Source organism: Falco biarmicus, chromosome 4, assembly GCF_023638135.1.
Source record: "Falco biarmicus isolate bFalBia1 chromosome 4, bFalBia1.pri, whole genome shotgun sequence".
NCBI lineage: Eukaryota > Metazoa > Chordata > Aves > Falconiformes > Falconidae > Falco > Falco biarmicus.
Window position 1 is genome coordinate 102,630,662 of NC_079291.1, and position 24,769 is coordinate 102,655,430.

At 36.3% G+C, this 24,769-nt stretch overlaps 1 protein-coding gene across 31 annotated transcripts in view; it reads right to left on the minus strand.

Annotated features, from left to right (window-relative positions):
* Window positions 1-451: 451 nt before the first annotated feature.
* SLMAP (sarcolemma associated protein) overlaps window positions 452-24,769 on the minus strand; it is an 89,034-nt gene continuing 64,716 nt past the window's right edge. For 23 of the 31 annotated variants that reach the window (XM_056336988.1, XM_056336977.1, XM_056336968.1 and 20 more), the window contains 9 exons: window positions 23,365-23,445; window positions 23,039-23,098; window positions 16,831-16,953; window positions 15,739-15,813; window positions 11,741-12,061; window positions 10,304-10,421; window positions 8,585-8,756; window positions 7,018-7,152; window positions 452-2,398 (listed from right to left, as the gene is read on the minus strand). In XM_056336988.1, the coding sequence (XP_056192963.1) occupies window positions 2,309-2,398; window positions 7,018-7,152; window positions 8,585-8,756; window positions 10,304-10,421; window positions 11,741-12,061; window positions 15,739-15,813; window positions 16,831-16,953; window positions 23,039-23,098; window positions 23,365-23,445 (1,175 nt within the window). In that variant the 3' untranslated portion in view covers window positions 452-2,308. Of the gene's footprint in view, window positions 2,399-3,437; window positions 3,534-7,017; window positions 7,153-8,584; window positions 8,757-10,303; window positions 10,422-11,740; window positions 12,062-15,738; window positions 15,814-16,830; window positions 16,954-23,038; window positions 23,099-23,364; window positions 23,446-24,769 lie in introns of those variants that run through there. The other 8 variants (XM_056336991.1, XM_056336979.1, XM_056336971.1 and 5 more) reach the window with 1 other exon arrangement.

Consider the following 24,769-nt stretch of genomic DNA (forward strand, 5'->3'; position numbering starts at 1 on the left):
TGGAAAAGAAACAGTAGCTGAAAGAGGGACAAATAGAGAGTTCAAGATGCTAAAGAAGAGAGGAGGCAGCATCAGGCCCCCTTCCCCTAGAAGGGCTTTCCACTATTGCCCCACTATGAGCAGCCACTGCTCCTCCAATCTCACAACATCTGCCACAGGCACAACCCACCCTGCAGCTGTGAACATCTGCCCCCTGCCCCACAGCAACATGCTCCCAAGCCTTCCATGGCGATCGCCTCCCCCCTTTTCTTTCTGAAAACCACAGACAGGAGAGAGATCAGCTAGACAAAAACTGAAACCAGTGCAAATGTGAAATACAAGGGAAAAAAAATTCTTTTGCTATTACTGGACATGCTGCAGACATTGTGCCTAGTAAATGTGGCAACATCTAGCGCAAAAGAAACTTAGCATGAATCTTTTGTTTTCAAATGACATTCAACTCAAACATGCATAGGGAGAGTAAAGTTATTTTATTAAATCATGCACATCACGTGTGTTAGTGCAAATAGTTTAATCTGTACTCCAGAAATTCTATTGTATTTTTATATCTTTACAAAATAGATTTAAAACAATTATTTACTTTAAAAAATGTAATTCTGAAGTTAAGCATTTCAGAACAATATTTGCAATAACCTATATACAAGAGGTACTAAGTACCACTGGCATACGAGTGTTCTGTGGTTGGGTGGCTTCCTGCAACTGAAAAGGATGAAATGAATGAACTAAATGACAATATTTATTTTCTACAAGTCACTTGTGGACTATTTTTCCCACCTAATTATCCTCCCATTAGCAAATCCCATGTAACTTAAGATAAAACCTTTAATTAAAGGACAATGACCCTTAAAACCTCACAAAGTAAATTATATGCTAAATTTCTATTTAAATATTGAAACTACCTGTCGATTGCCATAACATTCTTTAAAGCCAATTGAATTGCTGAGATTACCTCCCTATTTTGAACTTTCCTTTAGCAGAGCCATTTTACTTTACCATTCTTTAGCATATTATTTAAGTCTTTAATGAACTTTTTTGACAGAACTGTTGAGCTGAACAAGACAACCACAGTCTACATTTAATTCAGCACTAACTACAGTGATTCCCACCAAAAGTCAGCAAATAGTAATAGTTATAGTACTTAGATAAGGAAAATAAACTTTATAATGGGGACCACTGCATCATACTTACAGCCATGTGATGAGGGATGCACAAAATTTTACTACCAAATTAAAATCATCTTCACCTGACAATACTTCATCAGGTGTATGATTCAAATTCTGTAGTATTTTATGTATCTTAGATTTTTTTCAGCTAATCACAGACGTACTGTAGCAGTTCTCTTAATAAAGTTACGTCCACAAAAGCTTATCTAAAGAGCTTCTCCAGCTCAAGTCAGAAAGTATCAAATGACTGAAAAAATAAATTGATACATGTGATATGTGAGAAAGTATTCATACTTTTAAAGAACGTATCTCTTTAAATATATGCAATTTAATAAATTACATTCAAACTAAAGTTAACGTAAGTTGAATCACTGCACTATGTCCATCAAATGACCAAGTACTTGCTCCCAGAAACACCTTAGTTCACTCAAGAACACACACATGCTTACACTCGCACACGCGCACACTAAATACTTCAGGCTGGTCTTCACCATCAGTATCTCTATCTCTTTAAGGCTGGACATGAATTGTGTTTATTCCCAAAAATCATTAATAAAGCAATCCTTATCAAAGAAAAATATGCTTCCTTCAGAAGGCGTGGTAAGAGAAGTTTTCTTAAGTCTTGTTCCCAACAGCTCAGTGACTAACAGCAAGTAAAACGGTATACTAGTTTAAAAAAAAATAATAATCTTTGTACTGAAAGGCACTGAGCACACTGTATCTGTTCTCCAAGTATCTACAGGGTTACTTGGCTTGGGTGTCCAAATCAGAAATGTATTTTTCCTTTTAAATCTGGCAATCAGATTCTAAAGTAAGTGTCCACAACCCTAGCCATTATAAATAATTTGGTACCAAGAAGCCTACTTTAGGCCACCATCGTATTCAGAATCCCAACATACTAATTTAAAACTTGCATGAAATTGTAAGCAAAAATATTGCTCACAGTATGATGAATCACAATTTTATTCCCTCTTTATAGACAGATACATTTTATACAGTTTAAAGCAAATGACCCTACTGCTGTTCTCACGCAGAGCTGTGCTGTATTAAGAGGTAAAAAGGAAGAGAATTAATCTGTTTTCCCTCAGTATATGAATGTTGCCAGCTTCTAAAGGGAGGACGGTGTATGGATTCAACAACAGTTCTCATGGAGAAGCTCTGGTTAGGCCTGGGTACAGCACCACGGCTGTTACAGCAACCAAAGCTGCCATCACAGGCATCCAAGGCCATTGTCTCTGTGTGGAGAGAAAAAAAAAATCAATATCATATTTGTTCTAATTCATACTAAGCAGTTTACCCCGTGGTTCCTGAAAGTCTTGAGTACCTGTTGATAGGCATCACTAAAATGTTACCCACGAGCCCTACTGCAGGCTAGTCCTGACTCAGAGCATCACAGCAAACCGTTTCTCTAGCAAAGGGAAGTCCACAGCTCTTCATGACTGAGGATCATCAGGAGGACTTTTGGCAGTTCTGTATTTCCAGCTTCATTACTGTGTGCACCTCAAAGAAATCTGCTATTAAACATGTGAGGGCTTAAGATCTTTAAAACATTGTGTATGCCAAGTAATCGCTAGACACAGGTTTATGCAGTACTGACATCTTTAACTTAGCTTTTGAATGTTTAAGTCCAGATCTATGAAGTCAGTTTGTAGCAGGATCCTTACAACATCATTTCTAGTGGACTGTCACAACATTTCATGACAACAATAGCATTTTAAAGAGGACGACACACTGAGACACATTAGAGAAAATGCAAGCTGAGAGTTCAGAATACAAACCAACCACCTATTTCTCATCTTGTCTTTTTTTCCATCATTTTCATAGCAATAGTGAGAAAAATTAAAGTGTTTAGAGCCAGAGAGGAATTTCTTAGTCCATAAATAGGAACCAAAGCTTGTTGGCTTTTATTATTATTTAGAGGCAAACTCTTCATTTTTTCGTAGTTAATTAGGCAATTAAGTTTTCTTACAGGCCCTAGCATCGCAGCATTGTGCAAAAGGTAGCCCATTTGCTAAAGGCAAACTGAGACTGAGTTAGAAGAGGCACATTCAGAACCAGTTAGAACAAAACTTCACTGTTAGAATTAAAGAAATCACACAGATGTTAAATGATTAGTTGATTGCTCAGCTCGTCAGTATCAACAGAATGGCATATTAAATGAAGGGTTTGCTTCAGGTAAAGAAATACCTGTGAGCATTTCACCATGCACTATTTTATACAGAGATGGCACGAACAGGTGAGAGGGACAAACATACATTGACTGAACAGTAGTGCTTGTACCTTTCGCTACCACAATGGGCCGTAACACCAATACAGGAAAGCCAGGATTAGGCCGATGAATACGGCTGGGACGGGTTGTAATATGGAAGGCTAAAGAAGGGAAGGGATATTAAAAATCACTTTGTGCTATAAATCATTCAGGTAAAGATGATTTAGAGAGGGGAAAATCAGTCAGTGAGTTCTGTTTTAATTGAAATGTATTAAAGACATCTAACACAATACAGCATTATCTAATTTGGTATACAAAGTTAGTACACCGTTCTACTCAAATGAACAGGGATGTTTAAAAATAAAGGGAAGTAAGCAGAAAGTGTTCTAAGAAACCTCTTGTCACAACTTGGAATTTAGCACTTAAGAATACAAATGTAAAATCGATTTGCCTGTATCTTATTTATTGTTGGTTTTAGGTTTTTTTTTAAGTGATAGGAAATCCCATCTGGATTTCTTAAGGTACAAAGACTCACACCAGACACTGAATTTTCCACCTACTTCTTCATTCCTTGCTAGTTAGCCTTTCCCATTTCCATCACCAGCCTCCAAGAAAAACAATCTTTTTCCTCCATTAGTGAATCAATTACAACTATGTCCACAGGCAAACCCAGTAGTTCAAACATTTCCAGGAGATTGTAACATGACTGTACAATCAACACCGAGTTACCATAAAGCAGGGAAGTACTTTTCAATTAGATAGCACCAAGATCAGCAACTTTGGCAGGTCAGCAGCCTTGTGGCCAAATGCAATTCTGAAAACTGATCAAGTGTTGCAGCTGGGCCAAACTACCAGCTGGCAATATTGCAGGGTTCATCTAGCTTATGGCCTTGTTAGAGCCATCAACACATTTACTCAGCTATATTCAATTAACTGTAAACTACTTGACTTTCTGGATAGATAGCCTCTATCCTTAATATGAGAGAATAAAAGCAAAAATGAACTTCAATTCTTTTTGAGAATTGTCTTCTTTTGGAAGACATCTGCTTTCTCTGCATCCTAGCCTATATATTTGTGCACACACAAAGACACACAGAGGTTAAGTTCAAACCATGCTAAGTGTTTTAAGAACTTTTTTGTGCTGAAGCCACCTTGATTTTGTTCAGTCAAATAAATAATTCATGTTTGAAGACTTTGTAAAACATAGTGTTTCATAATTTCACCCTGTTACCAATTTGTAGAAGTCACTCAATTACAGAACCTCCAGTAAGGTTCAAAACATTGGAATCGTAGAAGGTATTCTACTCCCTGCCACTCAATTCAGATTTGTTTTAATCAAGGCAAATATTTAATAGAAAAATTATGTGGAACTACTGAAGTTATTTTCATGCAGGACAGTTTTTGTGTCATTGGTGCCACAAATCAAGAGTGCCACCTTCCCACAGAAAGTACGTTGGTAGAAATAATCACAGCAGTGTTTAAAAAAGTGCCAGAAGTTTAAGTCAACCAGAGCAGCTAATGTTCTCAAACCATTCACATAAATCTGTCATATAAAGCGCATCAGGAAATAATCAGTGACTACAAGCGTGCAAGCAAAAGTAGTACACCACACTGCTAAGCGTTTCAGAACACCACACTGCAGTTTTTTAAAAGTAAAACTTAAGTATAAAAACTCAAGACTTGAATGATATCCCAAATGGAGTACAGAAGCCTTGCCTTTCCTAACATTTGTTAGTTTGCTGAACAATTCTATGGGTTTGTTATCTTTTTTAAGTTCTACGCATTCATGGCTGTAGCATCTTGGCAAATAAAAGAGACGATAAATATCCATATTAAATGAAATGGCCTCCAAACGATTAAATTTTCCCCTTCACAACCTTACCAATATATATAAAATCTCCTTATTGTAAAGGAACAGTTAACTAGGTGCTGCATCAAGATGTGCATCTTGTATTAGAACATGAAGATAAGCAAACTCAGGAACAGATGGGCTGCAAAAAGGAACAAATCCCACAGCGGGAAGTCCCTTTCTGTGCAACACTGTCCTTAGAAATGAAGCAGCAGATAATGATTCCAGCACAAGGACACACTGGTACTTCAAAAATTTGACCTTGGAACTCAGCCCAGTATGCATGATGCTTCAAATAACCCCCAAGATAGATGTTTTACATTGCTGATGGCGAGTAATTCTTGCTTGAACAGCAAGCAAGCTCCTACATGGTTGGATGCTCTTCATCATACCCTGACCTCCAGGTTTCAACTGTCATAACTAACTCCCTCTGTAAGCAGATTTTGGCGACTGCTGTGGTTCCTCATGTCATCTAAATACTCACCTCGTTCTTTCTAAAATTTTCATTACCTTTCAAGCTTTTCCACTTTCATCAGGCGCTCCAATTCCCTTCACAGTATTTCTTCCCTACTATCCCCCTTTTTCCACTGATATTTTAATCCTGAGGTTAATAATTTTAACAGATCAGAAAAATCTCACATTCACAATTATTTAATCAGTGTGATCTATTACAGTGTGGTCTGTTGTTTGTTTTTGACTTCTGACTACTTTAGTATTATTTAGTATATTATCTCAGCATTGCAGAAGAAATTTAAGCAGGAAGCAGTTTCCAAAGGAATTGTAACATCATATTCTCGAAAATATGGCTGGAAAAAGTAAGAAAGGCTTTGAATTCTTTACAACTTTGACAGCTCTGCTGTGTTAGAGGTTTACATTCAGTAATTAGCTACAGCGAGAGTATTCATATAAACTTTGGACATCTAGCTGCCAGTTGATTTGAGAGGATGGTATCTGTAAAACCTTCTTTGTAATCAGAGAAATAGTTCTCTAAAGGGCTATTTACAGAGCATCCATTATCCTCCTGTTCTGTACTGTCCACTACAGGAGTTGTTCACCCTGCACTGATCATAAAGGCAGTACAGGAAGACAATAAACCAGCCATCCCAGGGTAGTAAGGTAGGTAAAATAAAGTTATGACCACCTCGTAACTTGTCTCTCACACCCTTAATGTTTGGAGGATTTCAGAAGTTTCAGCATTAAAAAAAAAAAAAAAAAAAAAAAAGTTGTCCCTAGCTGTAATCTCAATTCTAATGATACAACCTCTGAAATTAATTGCAACAGAAAAGAGTATTTTCATTAGTGAAGAGAAAGGATAGTTCACCTGCACTGTTTAAAGCATAAGCCCATCAGGGTTAACCACTGTGGAGAAACACGAGCAAGAGTAAGGAGGGAACACTCGTTGTAATAAATACTAATAAAATAAAAGCTTCTTGAAAAAGATTCATTCATTTGGATACAGGTTTCTCAGCTATTACCCGTAATATCATTTTCTGAAATTAAAGTTTTACTTAGTTCTGGTTCAGTATTTAAGCCAGCTATTTTCAAGAGAGCAGATATCTAAGGCCATACTTAGAACTGTCACACAACTGTAAATTTAACTTGCATGCATAATTGTAACGGTGTAGTAACCTACAAATTTGCACAGGTAGTACCAGAATGGAATTTGGCATATAATGCAGTACACAACTGTTGGTGGGGGTTTTTTTAAGTTGTCCTTTTCTATTTGACACTTACATACTCGACACAACTGCCAGTGTCATAACCCAGCTTCCCCACATAATTTTGTACAGACTTACGTTGTTTCCTTTTTCTTGTAGCAGCTTCAGGTTTTCTTTACATTGTTTGAGCTCTTCTGTGAGTGACTGGTTTTCTTTTTCAGCCATCTCATACTTTGCCTTCAGCTCTGAGAGCACAGTCTGTGTTCTTTCATACTAAAGAGAGAGAGAAAAAAAAAAAAAGTCTGCAGACCCCCAGACACCCAACACATGCTTACGTTTGCAGAGCACACTGCTTCCTTTCCTGGCATCTGCCTAGAGCACCTCGCCTTGGATGAGTACTCTTTTCATAAAAGCAGGGTAGAAAAATCTTAGTTTAGGTTTTTCTCTTTTTCTAAATGAAAATTTTTGTTCCTGACTTTGAAGGGCTAGGATTACTAAAAAGAGGGAAATATGAAGCAAATGCAAGGCCTTAATTCATCTCTCATACCAACCTATTACTCACTATCATATTGGAAACGACTGCAAAAACTGTGAAGACAGAACAAGGAGTCCTTTATATTTAAATAGTGTTCTTAGATCTAGGCTGTAGCTTAAATACCAACACGAATCAAATAGGTGCAAAAATCAACTTTCTGTGTAAAGTAAATCAAATCCTCTTCCCACATCACAAATTCAAATATAAGAAGGGCATTAAAAAAATTGTCCCTTATTACTATCACACAATAAAGCTCAGTGTGGTCAAGTACAAACAATACTAGGTGCATGTGTCGTGTTCCTACACTATAAGCAGCTTTTTCAAAGTCACTTTTCAATAGATGCTTGTCAATAGACAAGCTTTCTAGTAGTCCTCACGATGGAACCAATGACTTTCACTACTGGCATTTACCACAAAATTTAAAGATTAGGCATACATCTGATTACAAAACCACAGACTAACAAGACTGGGTTTTTTGAAATCTGAAAATGGTAAGGAATGTGACATGGACGAATTAATGACAAAGCAAAGAAGAACTGCAAAAGAAACTAAAAGCAGTTTCTAGGGAAAACTTCACTCAAAATGCTCATAAGAGAAAGCAAATAACTGTTAGAGACTATGACCTTCTTCCAGACGTAGTCTTTAGAGGCTACAGGAAGATGAAACATATGCTCAAAATGCTAGCTTTTCCTTATGCACTTGCTAAACACCTTCAGCAGCCTAGTCATTCAGTAAGATGAAAGGAGACTTTTGTAACGAATGTGTAGTCCCATTGTCAAAGAAAAGTTCAAATCTAACTAGGAAGATCATACTGACTAAAAAGAATGAAAATTGACTCATAACAGCTAATGCAACTCTATACCACAACGTTCAGGAAGACTCTGAATAGGGGTTTACCTTTCTGAACAGTTTAAAAGTAAATTCACTAAGGTAATGCAGCAAAATAAACTTTACAAAGTTCCCAAAACACATGCAAGTCATTTTATCTGAAATCTTCCATATTAAATTTGGCTCTCAGTTTATACAGTTCGTTATCATAAAAGTACTAGTAATAAAAGTATGAGTATAAAATATTTTAATCACTAGAAATACTATATTTTTCCTTTTCTTTTAGCTTAAAAGTCAAAGGGCATTACATTCTCTCAAAACAGAAATAATCTTTCATGTTACCTCTTTCTGAACATCTTTTGCTTGACTCTCAGCTTCGCTGAGTTGGCTTTTTAGACTAGCTGCATCCCGTTGATGTTTTTCTCTCAAAGATCCCATCTGATTTTCAAGTTCCTTTCGAGACATTTCAAGAACACTTATATCGCTGGTCAGTGCTAAACTCTGTTTCTGAGAGCTGAAAAACAAAATCAAATTGATTCCTCATGTGTTATAAACTTAAACAAACAAAAAAAAATGAAAGCACTTTTCATCTTCCAAAGCCTCACACATTATTTTTATTTAGTATGGAAATGTCAGCTTAAAGTAATCAGAGAAGTACAGATCATCATTGTCTCCCTATACAAAGTAGTGACAAAAGGCTGGACATAGTCTTGCTTATAAATATATATGCACAGCTTAGTGTGTATAATTAATCATAATCTGTAATTTAATTATATCATTCCTACTTTTTAGTTTCTTATTTTACTTTTTATTATTCACTAAGTATTTCTTAGAGTCTCCAAATTTGTAATGAGAAGTCTGCCCAAGATTTTTAGAAATATTTCACTTATTTGCATACATACTTCTGTTTACTCCAGTTGCATAAGCGAATAGCTACTATATTCTTCAAGAGTTTAGTACAATTGTGTAAGAGTCATAGAAAGGTCTAAATTAAGCCATTACAAACTTCAGTGCAATAACCAAGTAGCATTAATTTGTGCCGGTGCAAGACAAAGGAAAAAAAGGGGGGAGATTTTGCATATATTCATTATGCAAGTATTATATTTGCTCCTGTGACCTTCTGTATGGGAAAAACAACAGTGGAAATCAAGGCATGATGGAACAAAAACAAAAAAAAAGTGATTCTTGTAAAATAACACATTACTTCTAGAAATGTTTTACTGTGGGAAATTTCCACTTTTCAATTAGATCTTACAACAGTGAGGAAGCCAGAAGGAAAAAAAAAAAAAAAAAAAAAGATATCTAAGCATGATGGTAAGACTTGGTTCTACAATACAACAAAATTGCTGTCCCATATTTATTTTGTGAATTAATTTCTAATATCTGAAACTGAAAAACAACATAATAATGGCAGATGAAGGGGTAAGAGGGGAAGGCGGAAGATTTAGACAGCCTTTAGTAATGTCATGTGCCCAAAGAGCGGAAGAAATACAGTAAAATACAAATACTTCTGTACTCTAAAATCCCTCCCAAAAGATATTACGGAGCTTGCAATAACAGGACTTGAATTTCTGTGTTAAGCATAGCATCATGCAGAGTGCTGTTTCTGCCCATCACTACTACATTTATGATGTGACAGGCTTCCATGAGACACCATACTATCTGAGAATCATTTTCCAACCCTGAATACTGAGAAAATTTTAGGTTAGGAAATCTATGTGGTGTATTATCCTTTTAAGTAGAAGTATAACTGTTAAGTCTAAATACTTGCACAACACACACGTCCAAGTCCTTATTAAAAGCAGAAAAATAAGTCAGGTTACCTTATCAGTCATGTTACATCATCACAAGTAATACACAAGCATTTGCAAAATAGAAAAAAATAGTTTGGTATAACAATTCGACATGAAAGTGTGTTCAGTCCAATACTATAAGTAAAATTTCAATACATTCATCGAAATGCCATTAGACATGTAGTACCACTTTGGGGAAGAAAAAAAACCAGAAAAACTCTCTTCAGCTACTACGATACCCTCCCAGACAAGTCTATCGTGCCCTTACCTAGAAAGCTCCTTCTCTTGTCGCTGAAGTTCAGATGCAAGCGAAGTATTTTCCTTCCTTAGTGTAACACATTCAGCTTCCAGAGCATTCCACTCTGCCTTCAACTTCTCAAGTTCACCTGCGATGAATAAAATTTAATTGAATCGAGTAAAATTATTTCATGACGGCTTCAAGTATCACCAGCTAATAAATGGAGGAAAAGCTGGTATCTGTTGTAAATCTCAAATATCCTTGATTATAATCACGTCACATGAATTCTCTCACAAGCACCTATAAAACATTACAATACCTTCCACTGTTATGAGGTTTGTAAGCCATTAAACAAGCTAGTGCTTTTTTTTTTTTTTTGCAAGCTTTTTCTAAGGCACAAAGGAGTAGAAAACAGTCTGTTTATGGGCTTACTCTAGTATTTCAGGAACAGTGACAGAAAAGTATTTGAAGAAACTAATTCCCCAGACTTTAAAACAGCAAACAACTAGAATCACTACACACCACACCTCTGCTACAAGCAGCAGAATGTTTAAAGCAGTAACTAGAGGGTGAAAGAGAGACCTTTAAAATAAATCAGTCCCTGCTAAATAAGATAAAAATCAATGTTACACACATCTCACCAATACAGTGTCAAGAGACTAGAGCCTGAACTGGTAAATGGCTTCCCTGACACCTTCAAAAATTAACCAATTCAGAACTTGCAGCATATTTTATATATGCGAGTTTCTCTGTGGCACATTAAAAGTTTCAGCATGAGCTTTTGAACTCTGTTAGTGGATTCTCCAAGAACTGAGGCTACAGGCCCGGGGTCGTGGCGCTCAACCAGCCCTTATGGCACGTGGGTGCGTTACGGGTAAAGTGAAATGCAAATGAACGAGCCTAAAAGCAGCCCTATGCGGGCTCAGAACAATGTAGTTTTGTGTCTCTACATCATGCATCCAGAATAAAGCTTTTATTGCAAATTTGCTTTAACATTTTTATGTTAAAAATGAGATGGTATCAACAGTTTTATTAAGTCATAAAATACAGTTCTTTGTCTTGAGTGAAGCTTTGCTAGAAAAATTAAAAGGTCGGAAGCTACTCACTTCTGGGCTTACATTATACCGAAGTTACACAAGTCCTTCTGGAAATCTGTGGCAGTATCAATGTCTCAAACAGCAGAAGTTTTCCATCTTTTATAAGTGGAATTCTGCTTTGTCTACTCTTGATACCAAAGGGTACCTAAGCTAGTTTAGGCATAATAGAGAATTACTATTTAATGAAGCATACAAAACAGCTTTTGTAACACTACAAGCCTTGATGCACATATTATATACATGTGTGCACATACATAGACATAGTAAATAACTACAGAGAAACAAATAGTGATTTGAATAACTGACATTCATCAGATAGACTAGTACTAACAGTAGTATCCTTCTCAGTGACATCCTTTTAAACAAGTACCTTTTAAGCGAGTAGCCTCTTCCTTATGCTGATCCTCACACTGCTGGCATCTGAGCTGAAAACTGGCTTGCAGACTGACAATTTCTTTTTCATAATCTGAGGCATCTTTCCGCCACCGTTCAAGTTCCGCTCGCACTGTTTGCAGCTCATCTTGCAATGTAGAAATATCTGTATCTCGTTCTGATGCTGCCTTTTCCGCTACTTGTTGAAGTGACAGAATCTCATTTTGAGCACTGACTAGTTCATTTCTAGTGCTTGAAATTTCACTCTCCTTTTCCTCACGAAGATTCTCAATATCTTCTTGTAACCTTCGCAACTGAGCTGGAAAGCATGTGTGAATGTTATTATTTTGTAAAACTGTATTTACAGAAACTCTAAAAACCTAACTTGCTTTCTCAACTTGTTGATGTTTAACAGGACTAAAGAATGCTAATATTATTGAAAAAGATATTAATCTTGTCAAATGCTGCACCCTTGAAGAGACATGCATATGGGGGTCACGTATTACAGAGTCAAAAGAAACAAGAATTATGGTTGGACACAGCTTTCTTAGATAGGGTTACGCGCGCAATATTAAAGCAAGTCTCCAAAATCTGAAACCAAGATTCAGATCCAACTTCAAGGTAAGCAAAACAAGTATTACAGAACAAGGACACTGAGGGGTTCAGGGACAAGAGGAAAAGCAAGAAAACTTCTGTGACAAGCCAAACATTTGCAAAGCTACAGTGGAAATGTTTGCTTGTTCAGCAGTTAACTTGTAATATCTACAAATATTTCAGGCACAGTCTCTAATTTCTAGTCCAGTATCCACATGTAGTAAAGGAAATAAAAATTACTTCTTTGCAAAAAGCATTTTTCAAAGCGTGAGATGAATTTTCAATTGAAAGGGACAGCTGCACCGAATATACTGAACTATAACAAGTCCTTCAGCATTAACAGCCTACTGTAAATGTGCAGCAGACACATACATGCTAGGCTATTTTACATTTCTGCATGAAGCAAACCTTATAAATTATTCCCATTCAAAACTGTTTCATTACTAAAACACATCTCTTCTCTGAGCACAAATATTCTTCATAAAAATGCACACAAATAGAATTCAGTGCAAACAGCTGGAAAAAAGAAGCAGAGAGGAAAGTGAACTAAAAAAGAACAAAATTTGGTCAGTGTGTTTGTTTTGCTTTTTTAAGAGTACATCACAGAATTCACATGTATTTCATTTATTTCTAACATGGGAAAAAGCAATTAGTAAATTAATGAAGAATTGCTCTCAGAAGTACTTAATATCACTTGAAAACCTAATATAAGATACTGTAGAGGGTCAGAATCACACATTTAAGGTTTTATGTTTCAGAAACAAGGGACAAAAAGAGGATAGTGGAAAGCATGGGAAGATAACCAAGGCTGAGTAACCTTCATAGATTACTTGTATTTATTTTTGTTCTCTCAATCCATTACAGAAGATAACACTGAGAACGTGAGCAAGTCTTGCCGTAAACTGATATAACATAAAAACCTTTTTCCTCCCCTCCTCTAAACAGGCTCCAGCAAGACATTAAAGAATCTATGAATTACCCAATTTCACACTCTGGAAGAATAAGACAGTACAGGAAAAAAATAGAGTATTATATACTGTAATACGTAAGAGCTAATCTAGACAACAGTAAATTAGATTTCACAGCAATTCTGTATAAGACGAAACAGTCTATCTGTTCCATAACAAAAATGTTTGCAGCATGATGGATTTTTACATACATGAGCAACACGACACTTACTACCATCTGATTTGTTTGAAAACAGTTTCTACAGGCTTATACTAACAGAACAGCACAAAGTAGTGGATGAGAACAACCTGACAGTAAAACAACACATGACACATTACCTATAGCCTTTCCATGTACCCATTAGAAGTCTTGAAACTACCAAACCAATATGCTAGGAAACCACATTTCTAAAATACCAAGAATTACAACTTGCTAATATAGCAGGTGCCCATTAACGAGCAAAGGAACAATTTTTTTTCAAACCATATCTTCCTGATATGATTTTCTTCATCAAACCAAGCTAAATTCCTGCTTCTCCATAACTGCAGTAATACAAATAAATTTCTTTTTTCCCTTCTGTCTGCATTGTTAATGAACAACCCTCCCTTTAAATGTTCAAGCATGAAAACAATCCAAATGCATACAAGTGTTTCTAAAGTTTGGTGGAGTTGTAGAAATAACTTACACAGGAAAATTACTACCAAGAATATTGGAATGGTTTCTGAGGCACTGGATAGAATCTGAAAGAGCAATTAGAAAGAAACCTTCCATTACACCTCTTACTTATGTAGGCCATTACCTCATCTAAACTGAACGCTTCACATTTTTTTTTTTTTTTTTTAAATAAGTAATGACAAGTTACTTGAATGTCCTTGTTTTTCCTATCTGTTCATCTGAAGAACTTCACACTTAGAGATAGCATCTCAGTTGTTTCTGTGGCACCTTCTCTTCTCTATGACAAACATACAAAACCATGTAGCACTGGCTGGCCTAAAACATTGATTCCATGAAAATGCTTCAAGAAACGTTACTGCATGAAGCGGCCAAGATTTTTTTCTCCACTGCAGTTTGCAGAGACTGCCAAGAAAGAATCCTGACATCCTGACAACTTTTCTCAAGTTCTGAGATGCGTCACACCCTAAAAGTTTGGGAAGCAGCAAGCATACAATGAGCATCAGGACATTTTGAACATTTTGAACTACAGTGGAGAGAGAAGAGGAGGAAACATTAGCAAGACCTCACTTGAGAATGGTTCAGGAAACAAAAAGCACCGAACTGACAAAAGGCATCTTGCAGTTAAGTCTGACCCTGTCAAGCTTCTACTTGGATTCTCTTTTTTTTTTTTGAGAGAAAAAAAAAAGGTTTCTTTTTTTCTGCATGGAAATAACTATCAAATTCTAATTTTAACTTTTGCTACAGCACTTTTTTACTCGGAGAACTTTTATTATGAGCAGGGTAATATTTAAAATCAAATTGCTCATCTTGCTCTGAAGATGAGCATTACGTAAACTCCTCTTTCTTACAAGAGCAATGGCAGAACACATAAATATTCTTTGCTGACACTCATACAAAATAGTGCTATTACATAAGCTTCTCAGTGTAACTGGTATATGACAAGTACTACGTTCCACAACAAATTACTGCCCATGACGTAATTTGCTAAAGCCATTTTGATTTCCTAAGAAAGCGAGGACTGTCAGTCCATCTTCCTGTCTGTTCATCTGCCTTCCAACCGTTTTCAGGTCCAAGCCAAACAGTACGCTGACAACAAGCCCAAGGTACGAAGCTCCAACGAGTTTCATAACGATCAATAGCTGTGTAGATGCTCCAACTAACGCCTGCTCTAACGACTTACTGATTTTAAGGCGAGACAGCCTCTTGATCAATGAGCTCGCTCACATGCACAGGCTGACAAGCTAACATGATGCAGAAGTTATGTAAATCACAGGATCCCCTTCTGCTATAATTATTCTGCGCTGAAAAGAACGTGTTTGGTGATATTGTTTTTTCAAAAAAGCATAGACAGCGTCTCTGCTGCAGAAGTTTTAATGCATGCTCTGAAGTTGGATGTAGATCTAGATTAAAAATTCCTTTGGCAGGATCCTACTAATGAAGCGAAGACACCAAGTAGCAATAAAACACCCCTAAACCTTCTGAGTGCCCTGAAGATAAAATAGTCACAGCAAAAATCCCTGGATCATTCAAAGCTGAGAAAGCTGAAGGAGGAGAGCTATGTGCAAGAGATTACATCTTTTGCATTTTCGAAGTTATGACTAGAACCACAGGAATCGACAGGAAACATTTCACAATAAAATTCAAAGATATGGTGAAAGAAATCAGATTTAAAACATACACTTAATTAACATTTTCCTTTATTAGTGCTTATGATGCCATGGAAACAGCCAAAGCTATATATTTTCCCTAAAGAGTGGGGTGAAAAAAGTAAATTCCTACCTTGCAGAGCATTTATTTGCTTGTTAGATTCTTCAACTTGGACTCGATAGGCTTTTCTCTCTTCTTCCAAGAGCGCTATAAATGAAAGTGAAAATGTGCCCAAATTTTTGTTAGTACTTCAGCTGTGTAATTAATTTTGGTCGCAACTTCCCCTTAACTGAAAAGGTTAAAACAATCGTATTATTTCAGTTATGAAAGCTAGTAATGGTGTAAGTAGTTTAATAAAAAGTTAATATTAGGACACCATTCCATTATCGTGGTAGTATTACCATTAATTTGAAATTAATACAATCTGTTGCCTGAACAAAAAACTCCATGTGTGCTAAACACAAACGGGTGTGGGATGAAAAAAAAAACAAGTGCTGTAAATATATCCCATAAAAATCACTGAACAATATGGAATGAAACTGGACTACACTGTTTCCTGTCAAAAACAACCCACAGTTTTGCTGAGGATAATGACACAGCTACACATCCGACAGGATGATCTAAACCAAATACATTAAACTACGTAAATTATCTGACTGAAATACAGATTAATCAATATCTGCAGATGAATATATTTCATAAGAATGCAGTATATGGAGTTCAAGTATGTATTCAATACTATGAAAGGATGTTGGTTTATCTTACAAGGGGTAATGGTTTTAAACTAAAAGCGGGTAGAGTTTTATTAGGTATTCGGAAGAAATCCTTCACTGTAAGTGCGGTGAGACACTGTCACAGTTTGCCCAGAGCAGCTGTGGATGCCCCATCCCTGGCAGTGCTCAGGGCCAGGCTGGATGGGGCCTGGAGCAACCTGGTGTTAGTGGGAGGTGTCCCGGCCCATGGCAGGGGTTGGAACTAGGTGATCTTTAAGGTCCCTTCCAACCCAAATCATTCCACGATTTTACGATCTTGAATCAACAAGTCAGAGCTCGGTTGGACTGTATACAGAGTTCAGAAAAAAGCAAAGGTTTCTGATATTCTGTGCAAGAGATGGGAACGCTATGAAATTTATCTAAGTCAGCAGAACTGAACCCCCTTTTAGGACTACCTGATAAATACAACTTTAATGGATACCCTACACAACCAAGTTGATCTGGGTCTCACCTTGAAGTTCAAAGCATTTTTGTTTACTTGTCCTAGCTAGCTCTTGGGCTTCAACCAGCTCCTTGTGCAGTTGCTGAATTTCTTGCTTAGCCTCAGTCTCTGATTGTGCACCCTGCAATTCATCTGATAAAAAAACATTTATTTTTTTTTTAATCATAAATTTGTACAACAGTTTAATTTGCACTGACACATGATGACTGGCAACTTTTTACTCAAATCATCCAAAGTTAGTTAAACTAAAATTGTATTAGGTAAATATTAGCAAAAATATTAATATACTTTTAAAAGAAGGAAAACATATGCAAACTTTAAAATATTCATTACATATACAACATGCAGCATAAAACAAAACAAAACAAAAACAACACAACCAAGAACAAGACAGTTTTTTTAAAAACACTGTATAGATTGGCAGGGATTCTAACAATGACAAAAATGAAGGAACAACAAGCCTAAGACAATCCTTGGCTCTGTTTACAACTTATTTTTAAAAGGAAGCTTCTCTAACCCTCTCCCCCAGCACACACTTCTCAGCAATAATTCCACATCCCCTACCTCCCAAGCCCACCCTCCCAGGCCTGCTCCTAAGAGCACGTACCAGCCCTGGCACGCAGCTACGGGCACATGTACAGACCCAGCCTTGTACTGAGGCTGGCTAATGCCACTCAGCTGCAAGAGATTATGCAAAGAGTTGCTATTAAGTGGTTTGCTACTGCCAACCAGCCTGCTACCATGCAAGGCTTGGCTTCCCCCTCTCCTCTGTGGACCATAACTACAAGGAAAGGAAAAAATTTGGGGGAATTTTCTAAAACAAAATTAAGAAAATAAAGAAAAGTCCACCCTCCTTATTCCATTCAGTGGCCTAGTGAATACTAAGCTATTTTTTCCACTGTGTCTTAAAATATTAGATATATCTTTAACGCAATCAGGTATCTATGCAAGTTATTCAGACTCCAAATAAAAACATTTCTCTTCCCCACAAGTCTATTTTAGCTAAAATGCATATTAAATACCTCTTGGGCTTACAAGAGATGACTTACAGTTGTGGATAAATTAGGTAGTTTTAAAGCTTAACTTTTGGCAGAATGTAAAAGAGGAAAAATAAGTGTTTGTGACTAATTGCAGTGTCCTCTGATGTGCACACAGCAGAAACTAGATGCAGTAAAGAAAAGGAAGACAACTCTCCAGCCTGCAGGCATCTGCAATGCCAGGAACTGCATCCAGGAAACTCGCATTCACTAAATTTTCCTTAAGTAGTGCCTGGGGCAGAAACAGATCTTCCAATAGGCACAAGGAGCATTCAAACTACATAGGCAGAGGGCTAAAACTCTATAGAAAGCCCATTAGGTGAGAATGGTAAAGATGGAAATCAGTGAAAAAAGTCCAGCTGCGCATCATGGGAGAGGGAGAACAAAAAGGTAGGTGTGTTACACAGCGAACTGTTTAATGTACGTCTACCACTACAGACCATATGGATTTCAGATAAAGGCACACTACTTAGAATAAAAACTGCAAAAAGATAGATTACTTTGGTTGTCTGGACCTGTCACTAATAAGAAAAAAAAAATACAAGCTATAGTTTAGTTCGTCGTTATACTTTTGACATTCATAATTGACTGTATGTCATCAACAAAGTAATCTTTTTTTTTTTTTTCTGTTTTCTTCATTAAAAATACTGTTTACCAAATCATGTTAAAGTATTCACGCTGTATCCCTCGAGGAAAAGAGGCTATGTTTCTGCTGTATTCACAGTAATGAATTGGTGGGATGGATCAAGTAGAGCTGAGGGTACACATGTGCTTTTAGACTTTTTCAGAACAAAATTATGAGAGCAGAAAGAACAAAGAGGACTACATATTTCATCCAAATGCTTTCTTTTATGGTTTATTAGAGTTCCAAATCCAAGTTTCTCTTTATTGAACATGTTTTGTTCCTAGCTTCTCATGGATAAAGACTTGGGGCAATTAGACTCTCAACCCTCTTTAATGAGACTGTTCAGAAGAAGTGGATGAGGAAGTGGACAAATTATGCTCCAATCACGTCTGATAAAGAAGCAGTGTCCCAAATCCAACAATAGGCACCCTAAATGAACTTTCTGGTGGACAGTATTTTCCAAGCAATGAAAGCATGCATCATAAAAGATAATACTGCTTCAAAGGAGATGAGGAACTCAACTTATGGGACAACGTTTAAACAATTTAAACAATCAGTTTAGCAAAGACACAATCAAGGTAAAGCCTTTCCTACACAAATGCAATAGGGGAATTTCCATATGCTTGACATGCTTCTAAATCAAAAGCCAAGCAACATAAGTACAACAAAATAACAGCTTTTCAGTCTTAGCCAAACTGAAAATTTCTTTAATGTCTTTTAGTTCAAAGCAAACATTTTTTTTGCTAACTCTAGTTTTGAAAAAAATCCTTAGTGAGTAGGATCGCTCTATTTATAAATAACAGAACTACTAAATATCATCAGGCTTAGAGCTAGTTCCCTTAGAAAGCAAATTCACATCACAAAAAAAAAATTTGCTAACTAATATAAAAGGCTGCAATTAAAAAAAAAAAAAAAAGAGTATTTGAGCAATTTCCAGGAGCATTCAGTATTGAACAAACTGTTCTGAGAGAAGTCTAAGGAATTCTATCATTAACTACAAAAAGGTACCAAAACAAAAAAGTCAAATACAACAGTTTGAAAACCCTTGTTCATTTATTCTAGCTCACTGAAAATTTTAATCTGTGTTCAGACTGTTTGCCACATTGCACAATACATTCTTAATTAATACCACTTTGTTTCCCCTGCACACACAGAGGTTTCCCTTAACATCAACTCTACCAGTAGATTTAAAAATGCTAAAAAAATTAGCCTGATCCATACAAATCATTGCTAAAGCACATAAATATTTCTCCACCTTCAATCTGGCTCAAGAAAAGGAGTCTTAACCCATAGGCCAGTTTGGGGGGAAAACTACCATTTCTAAATTATTACAGAATATGATGGTGTGCAAAGGAATACTTTGCAATTTTACTATCTATAAAATAAAACTTCGGTTAAACCAATTAATATTTACAAACACGAAGATATCAACAGAGTTCTGCTTATATGTTTGCTTTTACACTTTTGATAAGAGAGATGATACAGCACCACACATAGGCTGTGGTCTTAATTGATCCCTTATCCGTAGGTGCCTGGCCTGTGGAAGCACATTCATGAACAGGGTGGTACTTCTCCAAGTCTCACAGTAGCTCACTTTCAGAATTTTGCAGGATTTCTCAGGTTACTCAGATGACTCTTCTCAGAGTACTCAGTGAAGTCAAATAAATGATTAAAACGCTAAGTTTTCTCCAGCTTCATAAGATCCACATAAAGTAAACTGTATCATATACTTAAAATAAAGTATCTGGCTATTGCAACATAAAACGCAATGGTTCCCAAACTTTCTAAATCCACAGACCATTGCTGATTTTCAAAATTTCTCATGTAAACTACCACTGTTCAGCAACCTCTCAACTGAAACCACTTTTCATTAAGATTCCATGGATCAGTCTTATAGTTACTATAAAATTATAAGGAAGTTGATAAGAACAAGATTACTAACCTTCCAGTAACATTTATTGCTTCTTTCCATCTGTTTAACATTTTTGCTTAACATACCTGGTTTTAACTTTGCAAAAAGTAGTCACAAACAGCCTGTCTAAATAGAAGCATCCAGGGAACTGTTATTAATGGCCAGAATTCATTTACCTTGTTGGGGAAAGGAAGAAAAACAACCCCCAAACCAAACCCCAAAAAAGTAGTTCTACTAATCTGTGACAGCTTTTCCCCTTCCCCTCTTTGACAGACTCTGACTTGTAGAAAGCTGAAACAAATCCGGAATGCACTCAAAATTTAATGATGGAAAATACACTTGGAGGAAACTACAGCAATTAGAAGTCTCATCATTTTCTTGTTCCAATGATTTGTTTGGCAAATTCCAACAGTTAAACAAAAAGGAACGCTGCCTTTTCCAGCAGCCGTTTCCGCATTCCAAACAGCTGCCAGATGAGAAATGTTCTCACTCTTCCTTAATTGTATGACTGCATAACAAATCCACTTGAAAGTCTTTCTGTGGCAAAGATGATCCTTTTTAGGGCAAAGCCAGGCATGTGAAGTAGCTCTCTGACAAAACCTCAAACAAAACTGCGGGTTTATAGGCTCTTCTTAAAAATTTCAAGGGAGAATGATTCATTGTACAGATATTTTTTAATGGTTTCATGACAGCAAAAAAGGAATGCCCATAAATAGCCTCAAGAGAAAACCAGTTATTACAATTACTGTGGTTAATTACAATATGCAATTCAATAGCAAAGCGGTCTATGCAAATAGGTATTTTTCTACTTATTCACTAAAAGTTCTGTAACGGTTATGGTTTAAATCTCCAACCGAGTAAAGACAGATGAAGCCAGGAAAACATCCACATTAGCAAAAGACTGCTTCCATGTTACCACAGAAAACTTGATTTTAGTCCTTCAGGAGTTCAGTTAACCCTCCCTGCCACTTCAACATACCCTGTACAGAGAAAGTGTAACTGCGCTTGACCCTTGCTGTGACATGAGGCTGTCCTCATCTAGGAAGCAGCACGCTCACAGCAGCCTCACCTTGGTCTTGGGCTGTTAAACAAACCTTTCTGAGAGAATTTAGTAAGACTTCACTTGCACATAAGGACAATTCAGGAATCTGTGGTTTTCAGCCTGAGGGGTACACTTTTAATTTGTCCGCAGAAGATAACTAAGAAATCCAGTCAATTGGGAGTAGTCTTCAGTTGGCTCTCTCAAAACTGTAAGAACTAGAACTGAAATAATTTTGACATAAGCTGAACTTAGATTCTCTGCTGTACTGTTTACATACAAAGGGTTATTCTGGCTGTGAATTATGTGCATGTGACAATGCTCACTGGAAGCAAACTCCTTAATGTGTATCCCATTCTGGACTTAAAAGTTCTAACACTTAACAAATATCACGCTTTTCAACTGTATTTCTCCTCTCCCCACCCCGTCCCAAATAAAACTTGTTGCAAAACCCAATTTTATTTCCAAATTCCAAAAATAAGACTGTCATAATCACTATGAACATCATTACCAGGTTCTACCCTGTAACATAGGAAGTCACTGCATATACTGGTTATTAATTGCAAACATTAGAGCAAAAGCCAAATGGAACATGCCTAAGAGCTCAAACACTCCTTTTTAAACTGCTTTGCTGAACTGATACCCACTGGAAAAATACCCAATTCAACTTTAGTTTTGCTGTTTGGAAACATATATAATACATGCGATTTTTTGAAGTCCTTCCGTCATAAAATTAGAGAAGTGTAAACAACTATAGAAAAATGCTCTTTTACGGGTATTCTAAAACTCATTATGGTTTCCTATCTTTCTGAACCATAAAGAACTGTGATGTTCTTTTTACTTGTGATCTCAATGTAAGCATCATTTTACAGATCAAATGTCTAATTGTACAAAAAGCATAAAATTAATTTTCAGTAAGCTAAATGTAACAACTAATACCCCACAAATTTTTTCAGCTCATGAATATGTAAATATTAGCTTGCTAATCAAGTTTTAAGTACATGCCTTCAGTGCAGTGAGCAGTAAAAAAATTAAATTTTCCAGCTATGAAGCTCAAAGCTAAGGCTTAGCAATCATTCTAAATACAGTTATAGCAGGAAATTCAAATCTTGATTGTGTTAAGCAAAAAAAGATTTTCGATTTTCTTTTTAACCCATCAGGTGCAAACTAACAGAAGCATTTCTGACAGCGATGGGAACTATATGAGAAAAATTTGGCAGTACCTAAAACATGTCACTGATAGAAGAATCTCTCCTCCCCACAGCTATTAGCCCTAACTTAAGTGTATGCAGAAACTACTTCTCGACTCTACTTGGAAGTTGTAACATGTAGATTCCTAGAACAGTATGGGTGAGTGCAAAAACTAGCTTTATGCACAAGTTCTATACTAACACTCAGAAGTATGTTTTTATTTCATATCACCCAATGGAATCATTATTCATATTCAAATGCAACTCTTCTGTACTACCATGATTAAAACCTTTGAATTTCAGCACTCTACTTCAACGCACATTTGATCAAAAACAGGTAGACAAGAAGATATAAATATATATACACACACACAGAGGTTATACATATAAAGTTACAAAAATAAAATTGTTTACCTTTTAGAAGCGCTACTTTAGCAATAGGTTCATTTAGATCTTGGTCATCCATCTGGGCATCTAAAAAACCCAACAAATACCACACCTTTCAGAGAGCAGGCAGACTGTTTTCACATAAATGTTCTTTAAGCAAGGAGAAGCTTTTACAGTCTTCTTTCTTTAGACCATTTAATTATGAACTCACAAAAGAGACAATACTGCTCTAAGCTTGTATCTGGCTCCGCGTAATATGCGCCTTCGCCACTCTTTTAAAAGAAACGACTCTGCGATTCAGTGATTTAATTCAAAGTAATTAGATGTTACAGAAATCTCAGTTAAATGCTTACCTGTAGTGTCGTCGCTGCTTTTTTCCTTGCTTGGACTAAGAGTGTCTGACAAATCAGATTCCTTGACTCTTGCTTGATTCTCTGCAAGAAACAAGAAAAATCAGCTACAATCAGCAAATGTTTTGTTCAGTCTCTTAATCATAATTTTTTCGATACATCTATTTATTTAATTACAGCTAGATGTTAACAGAACACAACTTTGTTGAAGAAACACCTAAAAACCTGGTGTTTGCTTATTTCTTTGTAAGTCTGGGCTAAAATGGATTCAGCATCACTAAAGTCATTAATCTAGCCGAGGCTCTAATAGGGGATGCAACTGCATCATGCACAGCTTGAACTTTTGTTAAAGCTGTATTCTTGCCAGCTGGAACTCTGTGCAAAAGCTGATTCAATCAGGGAACAAACAAGAAAAGAAGACTAGAACAATGCAGATATTGTAACAAGTCAGAAAGAAATTGCTGTTAAGAATAAAACTGTGCTTCAGTATTTTGGACAAGTAAAATAATAGCAACAAGTCTTATATATACTGTTTTGTTAAAAAGAAGTGTGTCATGAACCAGTTAAGAATCACAGCAATATAAATTAATACACTAATTTCTAGAAAGAGTTTTCAGTTCAAATTGTATTAAGAGAAGGCAGTCTGTGCCCTTTCCACCAAAAAATACCTTCATTAAATATCTGCTCATACACAATTCACCGCATTATTATATGCAGCTCAGTGAAGCCACACAGTTGTGTGTTTGTTTTGTTTGGTTGGTTGGTTTTTACCAGTTACAGATTTTTAATGGAGACCAGACTTTTTCAAAAGGTATGGGGAGTTTAATTATACTATTTATTTAATTACTATACATATTTACTTATATAATATATATATAACACCACAAATAATATTTAATTATCCTTTTTCGACACAGAATTATCCCTGACTCAAGAGTCTGAATACTTCTGAGGCTGTAATTTTCTTTTTTTTTTTTTTTTTTAAAATAACTATTACAGTTTAGTTCTGATAGGTCCATTAAAGAAAGGCACACTATCTCTGCTGTGGGCAAACCCAGTAAGTCTGTCAAGCGAGGAACTGTGTCACCAACATGCAGGTGATATCACACATAATGAAGTCTTTCTTGGCTGACTATGCAGATCCTTGGTTTGACAGCATCACTGCCCACCCACAGATTAATAGAGGTTTCCTCTGACTCTCAAGTTCCAAGTGTGTGTGTGTATATATATATATAAAATAAAGCATCATTACAACATTCCCAGTATACAGACTTCACTTCTACAATACATGCAGGAAAGCAGTGAACACAAATAATTCCTTCACATATAGACACTGTAGATGCAATGAAATAGTACCAGGACACAGGAAAAAAAAGATGCACAGCAATAAATCAATCAAGTGTGTCAT